Here is a 20,476-nt window from a genome sequence, read left to right as displayed (position 1 = left end):
AAACTGCAAGCTGCCTCTCCATTACTCAGGTTTTAATTACAATATTTTGCTATTCCACTCATATTTCTGAAGCAACCTACAAATATTTTACTATCGCACAATACAGAAAAACACAAAAACACAAGAAAAGATGCACATAAAAAAATAAAAGTTTATGTGCGTGCACAGGTATGTAGACCCAGCTGAAAATGCAAATAGTAGCATGTGCATCCGGTGTGCAGGAGTTATCTATGTCCCATGATACCATAGATATAGTGTAGAGATGCCTAACAGTGTTAGTAGTAAATCCTAAAGTTGCATTACCCTATTTACATACAATATAACGATGGTAGGAAGTGGAAAAGACCAAGGGGTAGTTTACACAGTACTCCAAGTAGCAGGGATCGATAGATCCGTACGACTCAGAATACTTTGCAAATTGCACAAACACACCTCTTTATCTGCCTTATGGGTCGGTCTGCAAGTGTATCAGTCAGAGCGAGCCTGTAAAGCAGATAATTAAACAAATATTGCAAAAATAAAATAAAATGTGCCCCCCCCAATAGCAATAACGTTGGTTAAGCTGATTGGGAGGGGATGCACACCTTTTTTTAAAAGTCAATTATTATTTTTTACTTCTTTTTAATACCGCAAAGTCTGTTGTACCAGGAGAAACCACTCACAAAAGATAAGTCTCCCAGAGACCTATCTGCAGCTGCTTTCAACTCATCATAACCTGTAAAGTGCCAGAACACGTCATTACATTGCTAGGCTCACCCACTACCTTCCCCGTTCCACCTTTCTTAGTGCAGAGAGGTGCAAGAGGGAGATCTGTCTCAGTCTGAGTGCAAACTGAGAGAGATCCTTGGCTAAAAGTGCTTTTTGCACTAATGAGTTGAACTTGCATCCGACTCTACGTCAGACCCTGAATTTCAAAACTGCATGTAAAATGTAGTTACATATAAACACAATATAAAAATCCAAATTAAATTAAATGCAAACATCTTTTGTTTTCCCCTTTAAATGTCAAATGGGAATTTTCTTTGCTGCAATAGTAAAAATGGAAATGTCAATTAGGTAATGCAAATAGCTTCGTCTTTACAAAATCTAGAGGTGCCAATAATGAATTAAGTACTATCAGCTGGAAGGTCAATATGCAATCATCCAATCAAAATAGGCGAGATTGTGCTTTGGATAGTCTCCATCATTATTGCAAATAGTTGCAACAGCCCTTCAGCACCTGCAATATATACAGGTCCTATAAAAGTGGACCATGCATTTTTGGTGTGTATGCACAGTACAGAAATGCGTATTGCATGCAAAAAAAATCTACTATGACTATTATTTATTACACCGATGTGGCTCACTATATGGTTAAACACAGCATAGGAACATCCCAATGCAGCGCTCTGGCTGCTCTCCAGGAATATATAGGTGTCACGAAACCTGGTATTTCATTAGTTAAGGGTTAAATGGGACAATAGAAGGGTGGATGAAGGCAAGAGGCGATCCACCATCCCAAATGTGAATATGTAAGAGATATAAATGGCACTGATGTTGGACCACTTACAGTCTCGCCCAGGCCTCGATGTTACGCCACTGATCATACTATGGGTAATTCCACCAATTGTAATTCTAATTCTCAATCTTATGAAAAGTTGGTGGTATTATACGTAAAACAAAAGACATATCTTACCTCGATGTACAATAGTCTTTGCAAAACGCTATCAAATCTGAAAAACACCAGGTTGGATGGGAAGTCCCAGACTTTGAGCCTATCAGAGTTTGCAGAACTGAGGGCCACTTTCTCCACGTATATTGCATATATTTTTTTGAAACATCGAAACATTGCAACGGTCATTTGGACTCTTTCCAAGCCCTCTTCTAGTTCCATTTTGAAGATTTCCTCGGGAATTAGGAAGTTCTCAGACTATTAGTCATTTCCATTTATATTGATAAATTAAAACAGAAAAAATAAAACAATTTATAAAAAAAAAGTAAAATTTAAATACATAAGTAATTAAATGTGTGGGACATTATTTCCAGTTCTATTACAACTTATTCCAGGAAATCAACCTAAAACTTATATTGCTCATCTATCATTATCACTATATATAAAGGATTTTTGTAAATGTCAAATAAGGTTTGGTATTATCATTATTTCTTCAGTAAGTTTCTTAAAGCTACAGTAACAAGGACAAGTTTATTAGTATGGCTGCTGAATTTATTGCCTTTCTCCTCTTTGCGCTGAACTTTACTGGTTTTAGGAAAAAACTAAAAGAAGCATTTCTAGAACTAGCTATCTTTTATGTATACATTATATCGGACAATGGTTAGTGACATCACGATAACTACAACATAATGAAGTTCATTAATCTATATATTAGTCATTTACTTTTGAATTATTTCACTGATTCACTGAGTATTTTATATCATCATCATCATCATTTATTTATTTATATAGCGCCACTAATTCCACAGCGCTGTACAGAGAACTCACATCAGTCTCTGCCCCATTGGAGCTTACAGTCTAAATTCCCTAACACACACAGAGACAGAGAGAGAGACTATGGTCAATATAATAGCAGCCAATTACTCTACTAGTATGTTTTTGGATAGTGGGAGGAAACTAGAGCGCCCAGAGGAAACCCACGCAAACACAGGGAGAACATGCACACTCCGCAGAGATAAGGCCATATGTAGCCATGTTATTAACTTGTTTCCAACAATGTCTGAAAATCAGATTCAGATCAAATCAGATTATAATGATGGCTGTTATAAACTAGATGTGAGCATGTGAATACCTACTGTTTAAAGAAAGCTCTAACTGTTGCAAGCTCTCCAGAATGGTTCACTATTGTACAGTGGAGGTCTCATTTTAGCTCACTTCCCAATAATCCTAATAGATAGGTACTCTCCAAGTCCTACTTCGCTATGCCATTGATCCATATCTTGCACTGATGAGCTCTAACCAGACTAACACAGATGTATGCAGTTCTGGGTGTCTATATGCTATCTAAAAGGTGTTCTATTTGAAAAGATGGTCAACAAAGATGAGTAAGAGGTGAATAATGATTAAACATTTTATTTTCTGACTCTACAGGCTGATTGATGCTGGATGATATAACCTAACATTTAGCCATGTTGTTTTAACATATAGTTTTAATAGAGTTTTCATTATTTCTGTGTGATAGATGGGAGTGATTTAATTATACTTGTATATATTTCACCTGAAATTAATTTACGATGACACCTATCAGTTTATGATAAACTCAATAGAGGCAGATTGACTAATGTTTCCTTACCCGGTCGATGAGAAGATTGCAGAATTCTTGCAAGAGTACGATGATGCGTTGAGGGCAGCAATAACAGGCAGAATTCGTCCATATGAGAAATATGGTGTGAAAGAGAGGACGGAAGAAACCTTCTATGTCTGGGAAGTTGGATTCCTCCAAATGAGCAATGTAAAATTTTAAAGACCTTAGATGTAGCTCGATTTCTTGCGCTTCAGAAAGGGCTACAGTAACATAGAGTCAGAATCAGTTACTTTTCTTGACAACAACAAATGTGGAAATGTGACTAAAATGACATTATGAAAAGGAAAAGCTTTTTTGAATTCAGAACATTTTTAATTACTTATACAAGGGCTTGGGATATATTTACTAAACTGTGGGTGTAAAAAAGTGGAGATGTTGCCGATAGCAACCAACCAGATTCTAGTTATCATTTATTTAGTACATTCTGCAAAATGACAGCTAGAATCTGATTGGTTGCTATAGGCAACATCTCCACTTTTTCAAGCCTGCAGTTTAGTAAATACACCCTCTTTGTCTTTGTTTGATTGATGTTTTGTTCAAAAGTGAATGGCCCAGTAAAGCCAAGTTATTTTTGCTTCATAATAATATAGCAACTGGGGACAATGATCCATTGGAGTCTCTAAGACTAATTTATGAACAGCAAAATCTGCACATTTCGTACAGACTATATTTAATTTTTTGCATAAACTATATTTTTTTATTCCAAATTGACAACATTTGCTGGTTGGTTTTTAAACATATTTCTTCATGATTATGGTTTTATTTATTACAGTATTTTAACAGTGGTGTGTCTCATCCTGAAGCACTTATGTCATTATCACAGCATCTATAAGTTTCAGAACCAGTGATATAGTAAGTGAGTGGATTCTGTTATGATTTAGATACATCCCTTTACAAATGTTATTAATATTTTAAAGATGAGATTCATGTAAATGTACACTAAGGATATAAACATTTACATTTTCAACCACGTCTCTTATTTATGTTTATAAGGGTAATGGAATATTTTACTAACACAGCACAGGATGAATGCCTCATAAGCAGGGCCGCAAAGAGGATTTTCGGGCCCTGATACAGAAACATTTTTGGTCCCTTTCCATAGCCGACAAAAAGGGCATGACCATACCAGGGTTGTGGGACCTCCCACTAGATGGAGAGGTTCGGGTCTCCCGACAGTCCCGGGCCCAATTACTTTGTACCTGCTCCCCCTATCAATGCCCCTGCTCATAATGTAAACATATGAATAGCAGGGTTGTAAAAGTTTCCATTAAAGTGAAATGATCTGTCTACTGTATGTTCATTACAGCATGTATTAATTATGTACCTGTTTTATAACACTGATGGGGTGGAAGAAAATTGCGGGCATGAATCATTAAGGAGAGTAAAGCAAAAAAAATAGTAACTTTGAACATTGGCAAAACCATGTTACAATGCAAGGGGTGCAAATGAGTTTATTATTTTGCACATAAGGAACATACTGGCTGTTTTGTCATGTAGGATGCAAATACTTGATAGCTTTATTTTTACACTGACATTAAAAATTGAACTAGGATATGCCCGACCCCAACTATAAATCTGCCATCACATTTTAAATGTACCTCCCCCTCCAAAGCAACATGGTTTTGCCCAGGTGCAATGTTACTCCTCTTTTATGCTTTGCTCTCCTTGATGAATCAAGCCCTGCATGTGTAAATGAGTGAAAAATGTTCTTCCCCTCCTTCTGTAAGCAGCCCGGGCTCCATACAGCCAGGATAAACAATGGTTAAATTACCAATGGCACATACCCAGCCACGGTCTTGTGAGAATTTGCATGTGTCTTGTTAATCAACAATCCTATCACATACGGTGTATCATCACTGTGAGATGCCATGGTGAATATCGTTTGTCAATAATACAATGGAAATAGCAACTATCTGGCTATTCTAGATCAATGATAAGGTTATTTTCCTACCTTCATCCACTTTAACAATAAGCTCCATAAAACCAATGTAATAACTGCTCCTCTTTTTCTGCAGCTTATCAATGACTTCTTGGAACTCCGGAGTCTGGAGCTAGGGACAAAAGAAGGACAATGTGAATATTTCACCTCTTATGTTGATGTTGTACACACTGTGGTGTGATTTGGTTCGGCAGACACAAATATATATAAGCAGCCAATAGGAAGAGTGATGAAATACAAATTTCATAATAATCATTGATTGGGAGTGGCAATCCGGTCCAGATCTGTGCCCCCACCACAGGATTCTTGCTGCCCTAACCTTTGGCCACAACTGTGCCCATGTCTCCTTTATGTAAAATAAAAGTAATTAAATTAACTATTACCACTACATGTAGTAAAGGTAATTAAAAAGTATTATTATCATTGCCTTATTCTATGATGGCATGCAGGTAAAAGGAGGAAAAAAAGTAAGATATCGAAAAAAATGGCAGACTACCATCCCCGTAACTCTGGGTCTTGTAGTAATGGCCAAAGGGTAAAATAAATGTATGCTCCAAGCAGTGCATCAGACCATCTAAAATCTCGCACTATGTAGACAATGTCTTACTAACCATTACTAATCCCCATATCTTGATCCTATCCCTACTCTCTGAAATTAGAGACTATGGTAATTTGTCAAGCTATAAGATTAATCTCCTTCAGATGTCATCGCCTTACACATTATTCTGGCTAGACTCTAAAGACCAGCCTCCCCCTTACAATATGCTTCTCCCTATCAGTATGGAAATACTGTTCTTGAACTTTCAAACTTACCCACAATCCGGAGACAATGCTCCACCTTTGGAACAATCCTTCATTTCACCCTGGGCTCAATCCTAAATCCATTGCACAAAACATAATTTTAAATTCCTCCCCGACATCGTTCTGATGGGTTTTTTCCCTGACTTCCCTGGGCTATGAGATCGTTTTAACCTTTCTCCCCCCGCTTTCTATCAGAACCTTCAAATTCATCCCCTTTACCACACTCATATTGAACAACGAGCTAACTGCTGCCACTGCCCCACTAGAAACTCTCTGCATGTGCGGGTCTTCCTCTAGAGGCCTCATTTCAACCTTCTATTCCCTTTTGTTGCACCACAACTTACTTGATAAAGAGCCCCACAAACTGCATTGGGAGGAGGACATGGCTGAAAATTTCGATCTCGATGAATGGAAATCTATCCGAGACTCAGTACCTAAATTTTCAATATACACCCGAATAAAAGAAAACTTGTATAAGCTACTATTCCCTTGGTATTTAGTCCCCTCCAGACTGAAGGCTATTTATCCAAACACATCAGACCTTTGCTGGCGAGGGTGTGGCCAACGTGGCACTCTGTCTCACGAATGGTGGAACTGCCCTAAAATTATCTCCTTTAGGCGTGCTGTAGCAGACCTAATTTGTAAAATTGCACAACTCCAAATCCCATTTCATATATCCTGTTTCTTTCTTCCACGTCTACCTCCTGGAGTCCACAGATTGATATGGAAACTCTCAAGCCACATTCTCACAGCAGCTAGATGTTTGGTTGCGCGGAATTGGAAAGAAACAAACAGAATGCCCTACTATCTCAATGCTGATTAACAACATCTGGTAGATCCACAAATTGGAACATATTACCAGTATAACTAATGATTGTCCCAATCAATTTTTATCAAACTGACAGGCCTGGTGTAACTATTTCACTTCTTAATTTCTTTATCCCTCAGTTTAAGTGCTTTATGAATGCCTAGAGAGTTCTATCTCCTCTACTATTCTAGTCTCTTTATTCTCCTTCCCTCTTCTCTTATATTTCCCGTACTAACATACCGTGCCTTCCCTTTCTTTTTTTAACCTGCCCATCTTTTTTTGTCCTTTCCCTGCCCCATTCTGTATTATTGGTACCAGTCACAAATTAATATTACCAAATTAATATTAATTAAAATTAATTAATTAGATATTGTTTTTCTCTTTCTTTGTTGTTATTATATCTTATCACAAGTTATAAATATATATGTACTCCACTGTTAATCTTGTTGTACCATTGCAAAGAGCATTGGGCTGCCTCCAGACTGTTTAGCACTTGTCTGGTGGTGAATACCTAAAAAAGATCACAAAATAAGGGCACCCTTGATCTTTTATAGATCTATTTATTAATTCTGAATGCTATTAATTTATTGTCAGGGCTGGTTGGGGGACATAGCACTAGTATTAAATGTGAATGCTATTAATTTAATGTTGGGGCTGGTTTCAAGTAGGGAGGCCTAATTATTAAACGTGCCTGCTATTGATTTAACTTTAGGGGTGGTTGGGTGGTGTAATGTGTGGGCTATTTATGTAATGTAGCAGCTGGCGGTGGTTATTAGATGAATATGGGGTCTCTTTTTATTACATTTTGGGCTATTAATATCATTTGGATTTGATGATGACTATTAATATATTGTAGGGACTAAAAATGCAATCTAAGTTCTTTGTATTAAATATGGGGGATATGGGGCAAAATAATTTAATACCAAAGCTAGTTGGGAGGAAGGAGATCTATTTAATAAATGTGGGTGCTATTGATTTAATGTTGGGGGGAATAACAGGCAGAGTGTTCCCTTGTTAAGAAGCTTTCCAGTGGGTAAACAATACCTACTGATTTTCTAATCAGGGTCCCAACATTTTGAGATCCAGCCAAGCAGCAAGAAAGATAAAGAAAGAAAGATCAAGACATCGGTAGCAGCAAGTTGTCAAAGGTGCTAGAACAGGGAGCAGAGAGCAGCACCCTACAGAGTGGGGCAATGCAGTCCCAATTTGAGGGGACTACCCAGCCATCCTGCATAAAAGGACCCTTTACTCAGATTCGCGGACAGTTGGAAGATATGTCCCACTAAGTGATGGACCTTCAAAGTCGCATGTACTAGTGGCAGGAGCAAGCAGCATTAAGGGGTGTTTTTAGGCCAAGGGAAGTAGGCTCGGGTGCATGCCCCCCCTATAGTTTTAACACCCCCCCTTCTCATGCAGGCGCCACCGCAATACGGCAACACACACTCTGCCCCTCTTCTAATTCTTCATTAAAAAATGTTGGGAGGTATGCATATGGGGGGAGCCCAAACACTAATCTTGCACACAAGCCGGATAATTTCTTAAAGCGCTCCTGATAACTGAATACTTTATAGGTGTTGGAAATTACTTTTACTTGAATTGGCATTATGTGCCTTATAGATAGAGTACACTGGGTACATAGTGTGAGTGATTGCAAATATGAAACTAGAAGCTTGCACTGTGATAAGCAAATGATCCCACTATCTATTTAAAACTATTTGTATAATGTACCATATGGTGTACATTAAAGATATATTATTTACATTAATACTATCTATAACAATGGCATAATTTGCAGCACTGCATCATAACATATGATAATACATTATTTTATAATATTTGATTTCTACCTGGTAACGAACACTGAGTAAATTTTCTTTCTGCATCATCCAAAATTCCAATTCAGTAGATGGCCCAGGGTGTTCACCCTGTAAAATCTTCTGTGCCGAGTCTCGGTCTAGAATATCAGTTATTTGATGGGTCCACTGGATAATCATCGTCTCTATGTAGTGCAGATTGATTCTATCGTTGCGACTCAAACTAAGATGCATTTATATTAATATTAAGAAAAACACCATTGTAAAAAGATCACCAGAATGGAAAACTAACTAGAAAAACAAGACTTTGCTTTTAAGGTTTAGTGCTGAAATCTTTAATGGTATCACTGATAATGTCACATGGTACATTCAACCAATCATAATCTATTACATCATTGATACAGCACAGCATGACCTATGACAACAACTCTTACATCAGGATGAAATATGGCATCTTAATGAAATGTCATTTAACAAAGCAATAGAGTATTATTACTACTGATGCATAATATTGAAAAGGAAACAAAATAATGCCACATACTCACATTACTCCTTCATTTTCTGGAACTGTGGGAAGTGTTAAGAAGGTTCTCCCTGATATGAGTCCTTGCAGGTTCAGAATTTTACACTTTAACTTGTCAACATGGCTCTTTATATCTTGCAGGTAGTCTTTTGGCCAATCCTTATAGATCAGTGGATTTGAAAGGATTCCCAGCAGCACCTGGTAAACATGTTGAAGATACAACTATGTGAGACACTAAACTGGGAAAATAGGTGTTTAAGAGAACAGTTGCTTAAAAAGTACCAAAACCCTTTATCCATCTCAGCTAGAGATGGGGACCCTTCCAGATACTCACTCAACACAGACCCAGAACATTGAATATGAGATGAGCTTTTGGTGAGAGGCTGCAGATTGGAAGAACTGCACCAATCCACTCAGAAATCTTTCAAAGCCCCAGCTCACGTTCAAAGTTCTCCAGGTGGAGAATAGATCAAGTTGGGCTGTCATTCAAGAACTAAGAAGCCCTAAATACAACACAATCTATGCACTGCGCATTGTGGTGAAAAGAGTCATTTCAATGCACATTGCTGTAAATAATGTAACATTTCTCCAAAATAAAACCACCAAGATTAGCTTGACCCGAAAGTATGGTTCAGTGTGTAATAAAACTTAAATGATTACTTAACTTGCATAAACAAGCATTAAGCAGAATACTAAACAGAACAATATCTATCTGATCTGTTTATACTCAGCATGATAAAAAAAACCTTATGGCTAGTGATGCAAAATCTGCGTACAGCACTGGGTACTTTCCCACTGTACTTGCTACTACTGGTTCTGAGATATTTTATGAATGCTGTGGTCAGTATTCATAGACCATACTGTACAAGTACTCATGTCACAGGAAGTCAGCACTTACACTGCCTGCTATGTGCAAGCAGAGCAGTAAGCACAAGGTTCCTAGGGCTAGTATGAGGTAAGGAGGAGCAGGTAGTATCATAATGTAGAGGCACCTGGTCATTGCACATCCAATATATTCAACGGTATACACACAAACCTGTCAACAGAGACTACTGGGGGTAAATGTATCAAGCTAAGAGTTTTCCGGCGGATTTGAAAAGTGGAAATGTTGCCTACAGCAACCAATCTGTTAGGTCCGTCTGATCACGTGACCTGAGAGGCGGGGAATTCAAACTTCCCCACTATTTAGTCTACACTCTGACACTCTCTTGTGTCAGAGCAACAAGTGTACTTAGCGTCTTTCTGCTCCTGATCCCTGTGCTTTCCCTGTGCACTTCTCCCTGTGAATACTGGCTGACTTTCTGTGTACCGACCCGGCTTGTCTGATTGACCCTGCATCTGCTGAATCCCTGGCAACAAGCATTGGCTGAAACTTCCCGGCTACAGTTCCTGACTCCACTTGTGTTTGTCTCCTCGTGCCTCTCTACTAGACAGCAAGGTACGTCTGGCTTCCTACTACTTACAGTTAAGCTGTTTAATATCCAGCTAGATGAGGTCTTTTACTGTGTTCCCAGAACCGTTCACCCTACTACTATCTCTCTACCACGCCGATGGGCTAACCCAGGGGCCACGACCTGCGGGCCTCCGGCAGCTAAAACCATCCCGCCTTGCGGCGGTTATTGGAGAAGACCGGGGGATCCGTCAAATCAGAAGCAGGAGAATGGTCAGCAAGCCGGGTCAATACCAAATATCAGTCTAAGCCAGAATCAGGAACCAAGGAGAAGTCAGGAACAAGCCGGGTCAGAATCCAAATAACAGCAACACAGGAACAAATGCTGGAGCAAGGCTGAAGACCAAATACTCTGGCACTAGACATGTGTCAGAGGCTGCCTTATATACCCTAAGGTGCCTCCTGACAGGGTTAGGGAGATTTTGGCGGTAAGACATGCTGGCTGCAGACAGGTGAGCAGAGATAGCGTCCCGCCGATAGGCAACAGGACGTGGTTGCTTGGAAGGTGCAGGTGTCGTCTCCTGCCCCAAGTGTCAGTGCGGAGACGGCGCCTGACACAGGCCCTGAATATTTAATGTGTTTTCACTATAATCAGGGGTGCACAACAAGCTAGAAATGTGGTATTGCTGTGCTATGTAGGTGCAGCTTTACACCATCCCACAGGTGAGACTAGCAGTTAAATGGAATATTTGATCAATTAGATAGATGCGATAGACATTTTTTGTTAGAAGAAAACTTTATTTAACTTGATAGAGTGGATTTTTGGCCAATTTTATCGTGTCTGCATATAATGAATTATTAGTGGAATATCCTGGAACCATTTTTTGGCAATTGTAATGATAATAATTAATAACAAACCATGTCCATTCCTCTGGGCTGCTCCAAGTCCATGTTGCATAGTGTACTAGGTGCCATGTTAGTACTGTTGTGCTGAGTGCAGAATGATCCTCTTACTTACTTCAGCCAGATGCCTTTAGGAAGTCGTGGGAAGACTCAGTTGAGCTTTGTCTTTTTATATATAGATATAGTCTCCTGCATGATATCTATCCAACATCCCTAATTTACTTTTCTGTTTGCCCCTGCCTTACTTGGGCACAGGAAGCCCCAGTGAGTGCTCTTGCTTTTTCTATTTCTCCTTCACTGGAGGTGGAGGAGGGCACCGGGTCCAGGGGTGAGAACGGCTTCTGCACCAGCTAGTAACTCCAGCAACAGCTCGGTGCATGTGTGCTGCATTGTGGCTAATCCCACTACTGCCCCTGGCTAGGGGGGGCGCTGTGTCTAGACCAGATACAAAGGGGTAGGAGAACTTGAAAGCCAGTGAAACAAATTGCCAAACTGTAGTACGGGTAACTTAAACTCTCAACTTGGTGTCACTGATACATGGACTGTCCTTAATAAGAGTACCAATGGTTATGAGCAATTCCCCACTAAAGGTTCAAAATGGATTCACATAGTGGTAACGGGGGCGCTGACAGACCAGATATATAAAGGACTTTGGAGGTAGTTGGGTGGTATCTATACTTTCAATGAGATACCGTTTGCATAACACATTTTATGCAGGAACGCTAGGGTGGTGCAGCACATGCCACTGCCCAGGGCGCAAAGATTAGGCAGGCACCGGATCAGATGTGGGCCACTCTGACTGCCACTGTGAACACTCACAATGACAGTCATTAGATCACTATGGTGCCCCCGACACCAGAACAGAGGGGATGCCATCCGGAGGCCTCCTGAGTAATTTCTATCCCTTCATTATTTTTCACAGCCATTGTGCTGACCCTTCCCCTGGACCAGCCACCTTATTGATCAGAGATCTGTTCCTTCCCTTCATTCCCTTCTCTCCTCTTAGCTTCTCTTCCCACTTCAAAACTGCAGTGAGATGGTAGTGGAAGGTCTTGTCTCTGACAGATCCACCATCCCAACAAATCAATAGAAGTGGATAGCAGGGAAGTGTTGGTGGAGGGGTATTAATGATTAATAATAACTGATATATTGTTTGGGCTGGTTGAGGAGAGGGAGACCTAGAGTGTACACTAGTTGTTTGGTTTTCCAGTAGGTGCATAGTACCTATCTCTTTTCTAAACAGGGTGCCAATATTCCAGGATTTGACCAACCAACACCTGAGCTTAAGAATCTAGCAACATGTAGTAAAAGCTGCAAGAACAGGTAGGAGTGAGCAGCACAATCTGCAAGCGTTCAGATTCTGGTCCTAAGTTTGCTGGACTGTCCCGCACTGTTAGTGTTGTGTCTCAACTATCCTGATTCCCACTGCTCTGCTCAGGGAGTGATGTGCACCTATCAGTGGGGTACGCACTGCATTTCAAGTGTGTTTGAAGGGGTGGGGTTGGGGATCAGCCTAGCACAGAGAATGCCATGTCCTTACATGCAGACACAAAGGTCAATAAAAAGTCCCAACATGGAAAATGGACGTGATTAAGGGAGGAATTGTGTTTGAGGGCGGTCTAATGCTTGTAAAGACACCGGCATGTTCCCACAGTAGGGTGGCCACGCCTGCTCATAGAGCACAGCGAGGTTTTGAGGCAGCATCCCACCTTAAAAGAGACCAGCTACAAATCTTTTTAGAGGTGCAATTCTACCGATGGAATAAAAACATTGAAGAATAGTTTGAAGTGACATTTTACTATTTTTGGCATTACCATTTCATCTTACAATATCAGAAATTGTTGCAAATGAAAAGTGGGTGTGCACCTATGTATGGGCAATGAGGACCAATAGGTGGTCAGGCAGCCATACATTTGCCATTAGCAAATAACCTTTTATCTATTTATGTAATAGACACAAGTATGTATATAAACATTTGGAGCTTTAGATAAAGCTTTGATGATGAACAAGACTTCCAGCCAGCAACCCTATTCAAGAAAACTACAAGTAATGTTTCAGGGACCTAAAATGACTGAAACCAGAGACAACGGCTTCCATCAAGGTAGACAACAAGGTTAGATAGGGTTAGGCTGACCTGTCCTGTACTCACCGGGGGTTAAGGGGTGTGTGGACAATCTCTGAAAGAGGGATCTTTTGATCTTCATAAAAACAGAAGTATCAAAACTGACTTCAAAAGTTAGATGGACAAAAATGTGGCCTCCTGCACCCAGGGCAATAACAGTATGAGATAGTGTTTATAAATATACAGTATGTGGCTACTGGATTTAAACCAATATTAGGTTAAAAAATAGCCACTTGTGACTGTACCTGAAGCATATTTAGGAAGACCCTGGCACTCATCCAATCAAATGCGAGGTCTCTTTTCTGCCCAGGCAGTAGATGCTTCCCTCATGATGCTCTCACATATAGTAATTGAAGTTGTCCAGCAAAGGTCCCCAGTTAAAATAAGAAACACTACTCTTCTGCATAAACTCAATCCCCACCCGCAAAAAGTAAAAACTCCTTTTAGTCTTGGGGGGTAAATGTCTCAAACTACGAGTTTCCAGCGAGTTTGAAAAGTGGAGATGTTGCCTATAGCAACCAATCAGATTCTAGTTATCAGTTGTTTAGAAAATTCTACAAAATGATAGGTAGAATCTGATTGGTTGCTATAGGCAACATCTCCACTTTTCAAACCTGCCAGAAACTCACAGCTTAATACATTTACCCCCTGGTGACCTGCTCCCTGCCCTAGTTTTCCCAGGGAAATCCTCTTTTTTTTCTACTTAAAATCTTTCCCTGACAAAGCTTGTTTTCCCTTAGTACAGACTCCTGAGACATCTGCAGGTAACAGTGTAAGTGGGAGTAGATATAGCTTATGTGGACCTCAAAAGATGTACAGGTTGGATCTTATTGAAATAACAAACTTCAGGTCTCATGGACGTACTGATTTTTCATTTTAAAATGATGGGAATTCTACATTGGGGGCAACATTGTTGCCAGTTGTAAACTAATATAAAAATGTTATGAAAGTGTGATGGGAGCGGCTTATTCTGCAGACTCCGGTTATTACTAATCGTCAGTGACTACTTCTGCTGGTGCTGCTTGGCCAATCAACCACTCACTGACTGTACACTAATGTAGTGTCAGTAGTATAAGGGTAATCTCTGCAACCACCTCCTATATCGGTACCTGGAACCGCTTACACTTCTTGGGCAATATGTAGCTGCTGCAGCACCTCTTTGTTAGTTAGTCTGACTAAATCCTTCCTCACCGCTTGTTTTGGATCAGGAACGCTTGGTAGCTGGCAAAAACTCTGGGCTCAATGCAGGATAGCTGGGTGATGAATTAAAGTCTTTGCTTTAATCTATTGATCACAGGAACCCAGCATATGTGTTTATTGGCTCAAATAGCTCCAAGCCACAGACCATAACAATGTGGTGTTAGACCATGTACGTGGACTACTAGCCTTTCTTTATACTTTGTACACTCTCTGGGAGTAGGTAGTCAGCCCCCAGGTCCTTTAACTTGGGTGACTCCTTTATCTGTATAGGAGGTGCAACCTGGACACTTTACATTTACTATAGTGGCAGGAGGTGTTTATTCCCCTGTCCACGTGCAGCCAGCTGCTAGGGGACTCAGCCCACTCTTGGTGTTGGTGCTTGTTAGCCTGTGATGGGAGAACTAGTCCTTAGAATTCTCTCCCAGTTCTACTTACCGGGATTTTGTCCCTGAGTTCCAGGTGGATTGGAAATAGATCCCAACTGCACAGCACAGAATTGTTAGCAGACCAAGCTCACGCTAAGATTTTCTGTGGGATCCGAAGGTAACTCAGCCTCCAGGTTTTTAGAACCTCTCCAGAGCTGCATATAAATATTCACTAAATAGTAGGGATATATACTGATCCCATGATATGTGGGGAGGGATTCAGTCACATTAATTATCTGGGTTGATTTGGAATGACAGTTAAGAGAATAGATCACCTTACATAGTAAAAACATAATGGGCCTTATTCATTAAGGAAAGTAAAGCAAAAAATATGAGTAACTTTGCACCTTAGCAAAACCATGCTGCATTGGAGGGGGAGCTACAATGAAAATGTGGGGACCAATTTATAGTTGGGGTAGGGCATGTCCTAGAACAACTTTAGATTTCAGTGTAAAAATAAAGCTATGAAGTATTTGTGTGCTACATGAAAAAACAGCCAGTATTTAACTTATGTGCAAAATAATAAACTAATTTGCACCCCTTGCATTGTAACATGGTTTGTCCAGGAGAAAACGTACTTATTTTTTTTTGCGTTACTTCCCTTAATGAATTTTAAAATAATGCTTACATGTTGATATAATAAAAAATGAGAAGGAAAGTATTGTTGTACTGTACAACAATACATTTAATATTATTCAATTTAAAAACCAAGCAAAGAAATCTTGTTATAGACCGGACCTTACCTCACTGATGAGTACAGATACTTGTTCCAGAACCAAATAGGATACTTCACTTATGACAATTTCATGCTTAAAGTCACATGTTAAAATCTTCTTAGGCATTTTCTTCAGCAAACAGAAAAGTTTGGTTTTCCATGCAACAGATAACTATGTGGTACAAGACAGACTTTGTAAGAATCATATACAATTGCTAAATTGTCATATTCATGATATGGGAATGACAGCAAACTGTGTCAAGCGTATTCTCCAACTCCTAATAAATATTCTATGTTGTGTTCTGCTGAAAACCAATGTATTAGTCTTGTTGTAGCCCAGATGTATTATTCTCTATACTACTTCAGATGTCTTTCCTGCAATACCCGCCTAGACACATTTCACTGATATGACAAAAGAACACAAACAATGTGTAGAATGGAAACGACAAAATAACAGTTAGTTATGAGGGTGAGAATTTTTCCAACTTTTAAATTAAATTATCGGAGGAGATATAGGAAACCTGACTGAATATTTTTTTTCATTCCCATAATTGGGAATCAAAACTGACCAATTATGTAAAGGCCGCTAAACAGATTACTGAACTAGATAGTAAATTAAAATTCCTGGGTAGTGAAGAACAAGTCCAAAAATATTTGGAATCTGTTAATCGTGTGTTAGATAAAGTTGAAAGAAAGATTGCTGATGTGTAATACAAAGTGTCTTGGCATCTCTGCAAAAGTGTAAATATCACACCAAAGTTCAAAGGCTAATTTCGGTAATTTTGTAAGAGAGGGGGTGCTACGAGTGTATTAGCCTAGGGCGGCATGAACCCTTAATCAGGCCCTGTTGGTAGCAACAAGTAAGTGATATAATTGGCAGTTTATGATGTAAGAACATGACAAGAGGAGGGGCAAGGGCAGAAAAGGGGAAGGGGTTAGTCACTGCAGGGCATCACTGCGGGCATATAACAATTGTTATTGACATATTTACTTGGCATTTCTGCTAGAAAATTACTGAACATTACTTCCGTTCCCATATTATTAAGGTGATGATGCTGCCAGAGCCTACACTTGGGGGTATATTTACTAAACTGTGAGTTTGAAGTAGTGGAGAGGTTGCCTATAGCAACCAGATTCTAGCTGTCATTTATTTAGTGCATTCTACAAAATGATAACTATAATCTGATTGGTTGCTATAGGCAACCTCTCCACTTTTCCAGACCTGCAGTCTAGTAAATATATCCCCTGGCCTCAGACTGAAGAAAGCCTAGTTAGTATCACTCCTGTTGACAAATATGGAGTATGCTAAATATATCTGACATCAATAGTTTTTAAGGTTTAAAAGTATGGGGAGGGGGGTACAGAAAAAAGACAGGGGAAAAAATGAGGAGGGTACACAGTGGGGAGCAGACAAACAATAAGTACTTAGCCACAAAACATTATCTTAATTGGAGAGTAATGAAAGTCTTTCAGAGTATCTAAAGTTGGTATGACTGTGGGGACTCAAATAGTATATGCTAAATATATCTATCATTAGTCATGTTCTTCAAGAAGTTCTGCAGCATGTGAGGCCTTTTCTGAAAGCAGAGCCTACATATGTAAGTAACAGAGGTGCACCTAAGCCAGTAACCACTATCCCTCTCCTATGGTGTCTGTGGTACAGTAAAAATATACAAATCGAGCTATGAGCAGGGACTGCACCATGCACTCACCAGCTGGTCAGTAGCATGCAGGGTGCCTCCTGTCACGGTAAAGAGCAGCAACCTCCGATGCTCTGCTGTCTCCAGGAAAGTTAGTAATAGCCTCTGATTGTCTTCTGAGGACACAAATCGATTCCACTTTTCAGCTTTGAGTTTTAGAGACTTAAAGGCAAGTTCCTTGATGAAATCTATGCGTTCATCCCCTGCCAGGCAACTGAGGGGTGATTCATGCGGGATGGTACCATTGGGGTCAGTTCCATGCTCACTCCCTGGGCTGGGAGAGACTTTGTCAAGCTGTCTGCATCAAATCAATTGAAGAATCCCCCATGCCCCACGGACAACAAGTTATATCCTACTTACCTCTCCCTGTGCTGAGATAACTCAGCCGACATATTTCTCCCTGTATCCGCTGCAGCCATCCCTAGTGCTGCTTCTTCGCCTACAAGCAGTGTAATTACAGATTAATTATACAGGAAGCACCCGGAGCTCAGGTCCTGAGGTAACTGAATTCTCACTTCTCACATGCCTGCTGCAGCCCTGCTATTGTAACACAATCTCTTCCCAGAGACACAGTCCTGCCCTGTCATCTCTAGTCCTAATCACAATATCAGCAACATCCCAGGATTCTAAAACTGTACGTTGTATGCTGCAAACACACAATTCTGTCCAATAAAGAGATGTCTGGGGAATTGATGAAGAAGTGGGTGTTGATACTTTTCTGCTGTATTACATAATATTACGCATATTAATAGAGCAGTTGGTAAAACAGGCACAGGATTAGCATGGCACACCTCCAAATTACCATGATATTCCTTTTCACACAGGCTTGATGGATAAGTCACTTGAATTTTTAGTCTGAATGAAAGACTGTTGTTTTCTGCTGTAGTTGAGGAAAACTCTGGATTGTCTTTCTTTTGGTAATGTGCCAGTCTCAGTTAATAACTACTGTGTTGTGCTTATTTGATCTGTCTGTAATTTGTACATACTCAGGAAACAGGCGTGAGTACTTGTGTCATATCACTCAGTTTACAGCTTTCCTAGTTTACATGCAATAAAACAGTAACTGAGGATCATTTATAAATATAAAAAATAGGCTTGTGAAGTACTTTTTTATTAGATGTCACATCACGTATTTTACCATATAACAAATAAATAAGGTAACAACAATATTCTGTACATCGCTGCGGAGTTAGTGGCGCTATATAAATAGCTGCTGCTGCTATTCTGCATTTTTTATAGTTTATTTCAGCAGATCCTTTGGAAGATATTTTGCAGATATTTTGGGGACATGACCGGAACTTATTTCTAGTTTATATTACATTCAATTAGTTAATGTGCACCTACTATTATGCTTCGACTATCAATGCCTACCTAGCCTGAGAAAAATATATACCGGAAACAGTATTCTGAGTTCCAATTATTGCCACCTTAGAGATAATTTACAAATCTGTAAATCTAAAAACCTCAGCAATCTCCTTCTTATTTGGATTTTGCTTCCTGATATGCAAACGCCCCTACATCTCATTATATCCTGAAATATGTGCACATCCTGTATAACTGCCACACATCTAACAGCATTTTGGATAATGGGCACACATCTAAGAGCATTCTGGGCAATGGGTACAATTGTAAGAGTATTCCAGACAATGGGCACACATGTAAGAGTATTCTGGACAATGGGCACACATGTAAGAGTATTCTGGAAAATGGGCACACATGTAAGAGTATTCTGGGCAATGGGCACAAATGTAAGAGTATTCTGGACAATGGGCACAAATATAAGAGTATTCTGGGCAATGGGCACATAGGTAAGAGTATTCTGGTTAACGGCCACAAAAGAGTCTGGCGTTGTGCATAAAAATGACCATTTCTATATTTTTGCTAAATTCTATATATGCTGCTGTTATGCTATGTAGACTTTGACAGTCTGTCTAGCGCATGTTCTTTCTGCAAACTATGATATTCCATATCCACATTTGCAATGGGCGAAAGTAACACCATGAAAACCGGAAGCGACCCATGCTTTTCAATATTTATACCAATGAATATCACTTATTTGGAATGCACTCCCTAAAGAAATCACTTGATAAAGTGCATTAGTATCACAAATGGAACTCTGCTGCTCACCTGGAGGTCTCCATATTGACTCTGGGACCCTCTTTTTCCTGGCCAGGGATGTCTCATCTGAACTCCTTACAAATAAGGTCGATGTTTTTAATTGAATGTAAACGTAATGTACGATCATGTTATCTCTTTTATGTCCTTTAAATATGTTTTGTATTTGAAATTCTGAAATCTGGATTTCTGAATAATTTAAAGCTTCATTATATAATATATTATGGTATACATATGCAGCTGCAACATCAGAATATTCCTACCTTTTTTAAACATACTACACTATGATATATCCGGTCTCTTTTATGAGCAAAACAGCACATCATTAAAGAAAAACCTCAACCAAATACTGGAAAGACAAAAAAAACACACTTCAGATAACCCTTATATTTATTTATTTTTGGAATGTGGATATTGATTAGGGTACATCATTATTTTTTTTTATTTGTTTTGATAATACTACACCACGTTTTGCTCTTTTCTATGATTTTTTTTATGGATGCATTCCTGGAACAGGTGTCTAAGGAAAGAGCAGCCTGCTGTATGGTGTTAATTTAACTGTTTTATAACTTTCACCATAACATTGGTTAATCACATTTTAATTTGTGACATATGTAGGGGTATTCTGGATAACAGGACACAAATGCATAAAAATTATTTGCCAACAGCTTATTCAGTAGTCACATTGTGTCTAAGGGCTAGATTTACTAAACTGCGGGTTTGAA

At 39.5% G+C, this 20,476-nt stretch overlaps 1 protein-coding gene across 1 annotated transcript in view; it reads right to left on the bottom strand.

Annotated features, from left to right (window-relative positions):
• Positions 1-19,881, bottom strand: part of LOC142098555 (dynein axonemal heavy chain 11-like) — a 325,973-nt gene extending 306,092 nt beyond the window's left edge. The window contains exons 1-9 of the mRNA XM_075181390.1: positions 19,764-19,881; positions 17,997-18,075; positions 17,649-17,850; positions 15,965-16,108; positions 9,204-9,379; positions 8,692-8,881; positions 5,248-5,347; positions 3,285-3,496; positions 1,676-1,909 (exon numbers count right to left, since the gene is read on the bottom strand). Of these exons, the coding sequence (XP_075037491.1) occupies positions 1,676-1,909; positions 3,285-3,496; positions 5,248-5,347; positions 8,692-8,881; positions 9,204-9,379; positions 15,965-16,108; positions 17,649-17,850; positions 17,997-18,075; positions 19,764-19,881 (1,455 nt within the window). The remainder of the gene's footprint in view (positions 1-1,675; positions 1,910-3,284; positions 3,497-5,247; positions 5,348-8,691; positions 8,882-9,203; positions 9,380-15,964; positions 16,109-17,648; positions 17,851-17,996; positions 18,076-19,763) is intronic.
• Positions 19,882-20,476: the final 595 nt, after the last annotated feature.

Source organism: Mixophyes fleayi, chromosome 7 (assembly GCF_038048845.1).
Source record: "Mixophyes fleayi isolate aMixFle1 chromosome 7, aMixFle1.hap1, whole genome shotgun sequence".
Lineage (NCBI taxonomy): Eukaryota > Metazoa > Chordata > Amphibia > Anura > Limnodynastidae > Mixophyes > Mixophyes fleayi.
The sequence above is the reverse complement of the archived record's forward strand: the minus strand, read 5'-3'. Positions and strand labels throughout refer to the sequence as shown.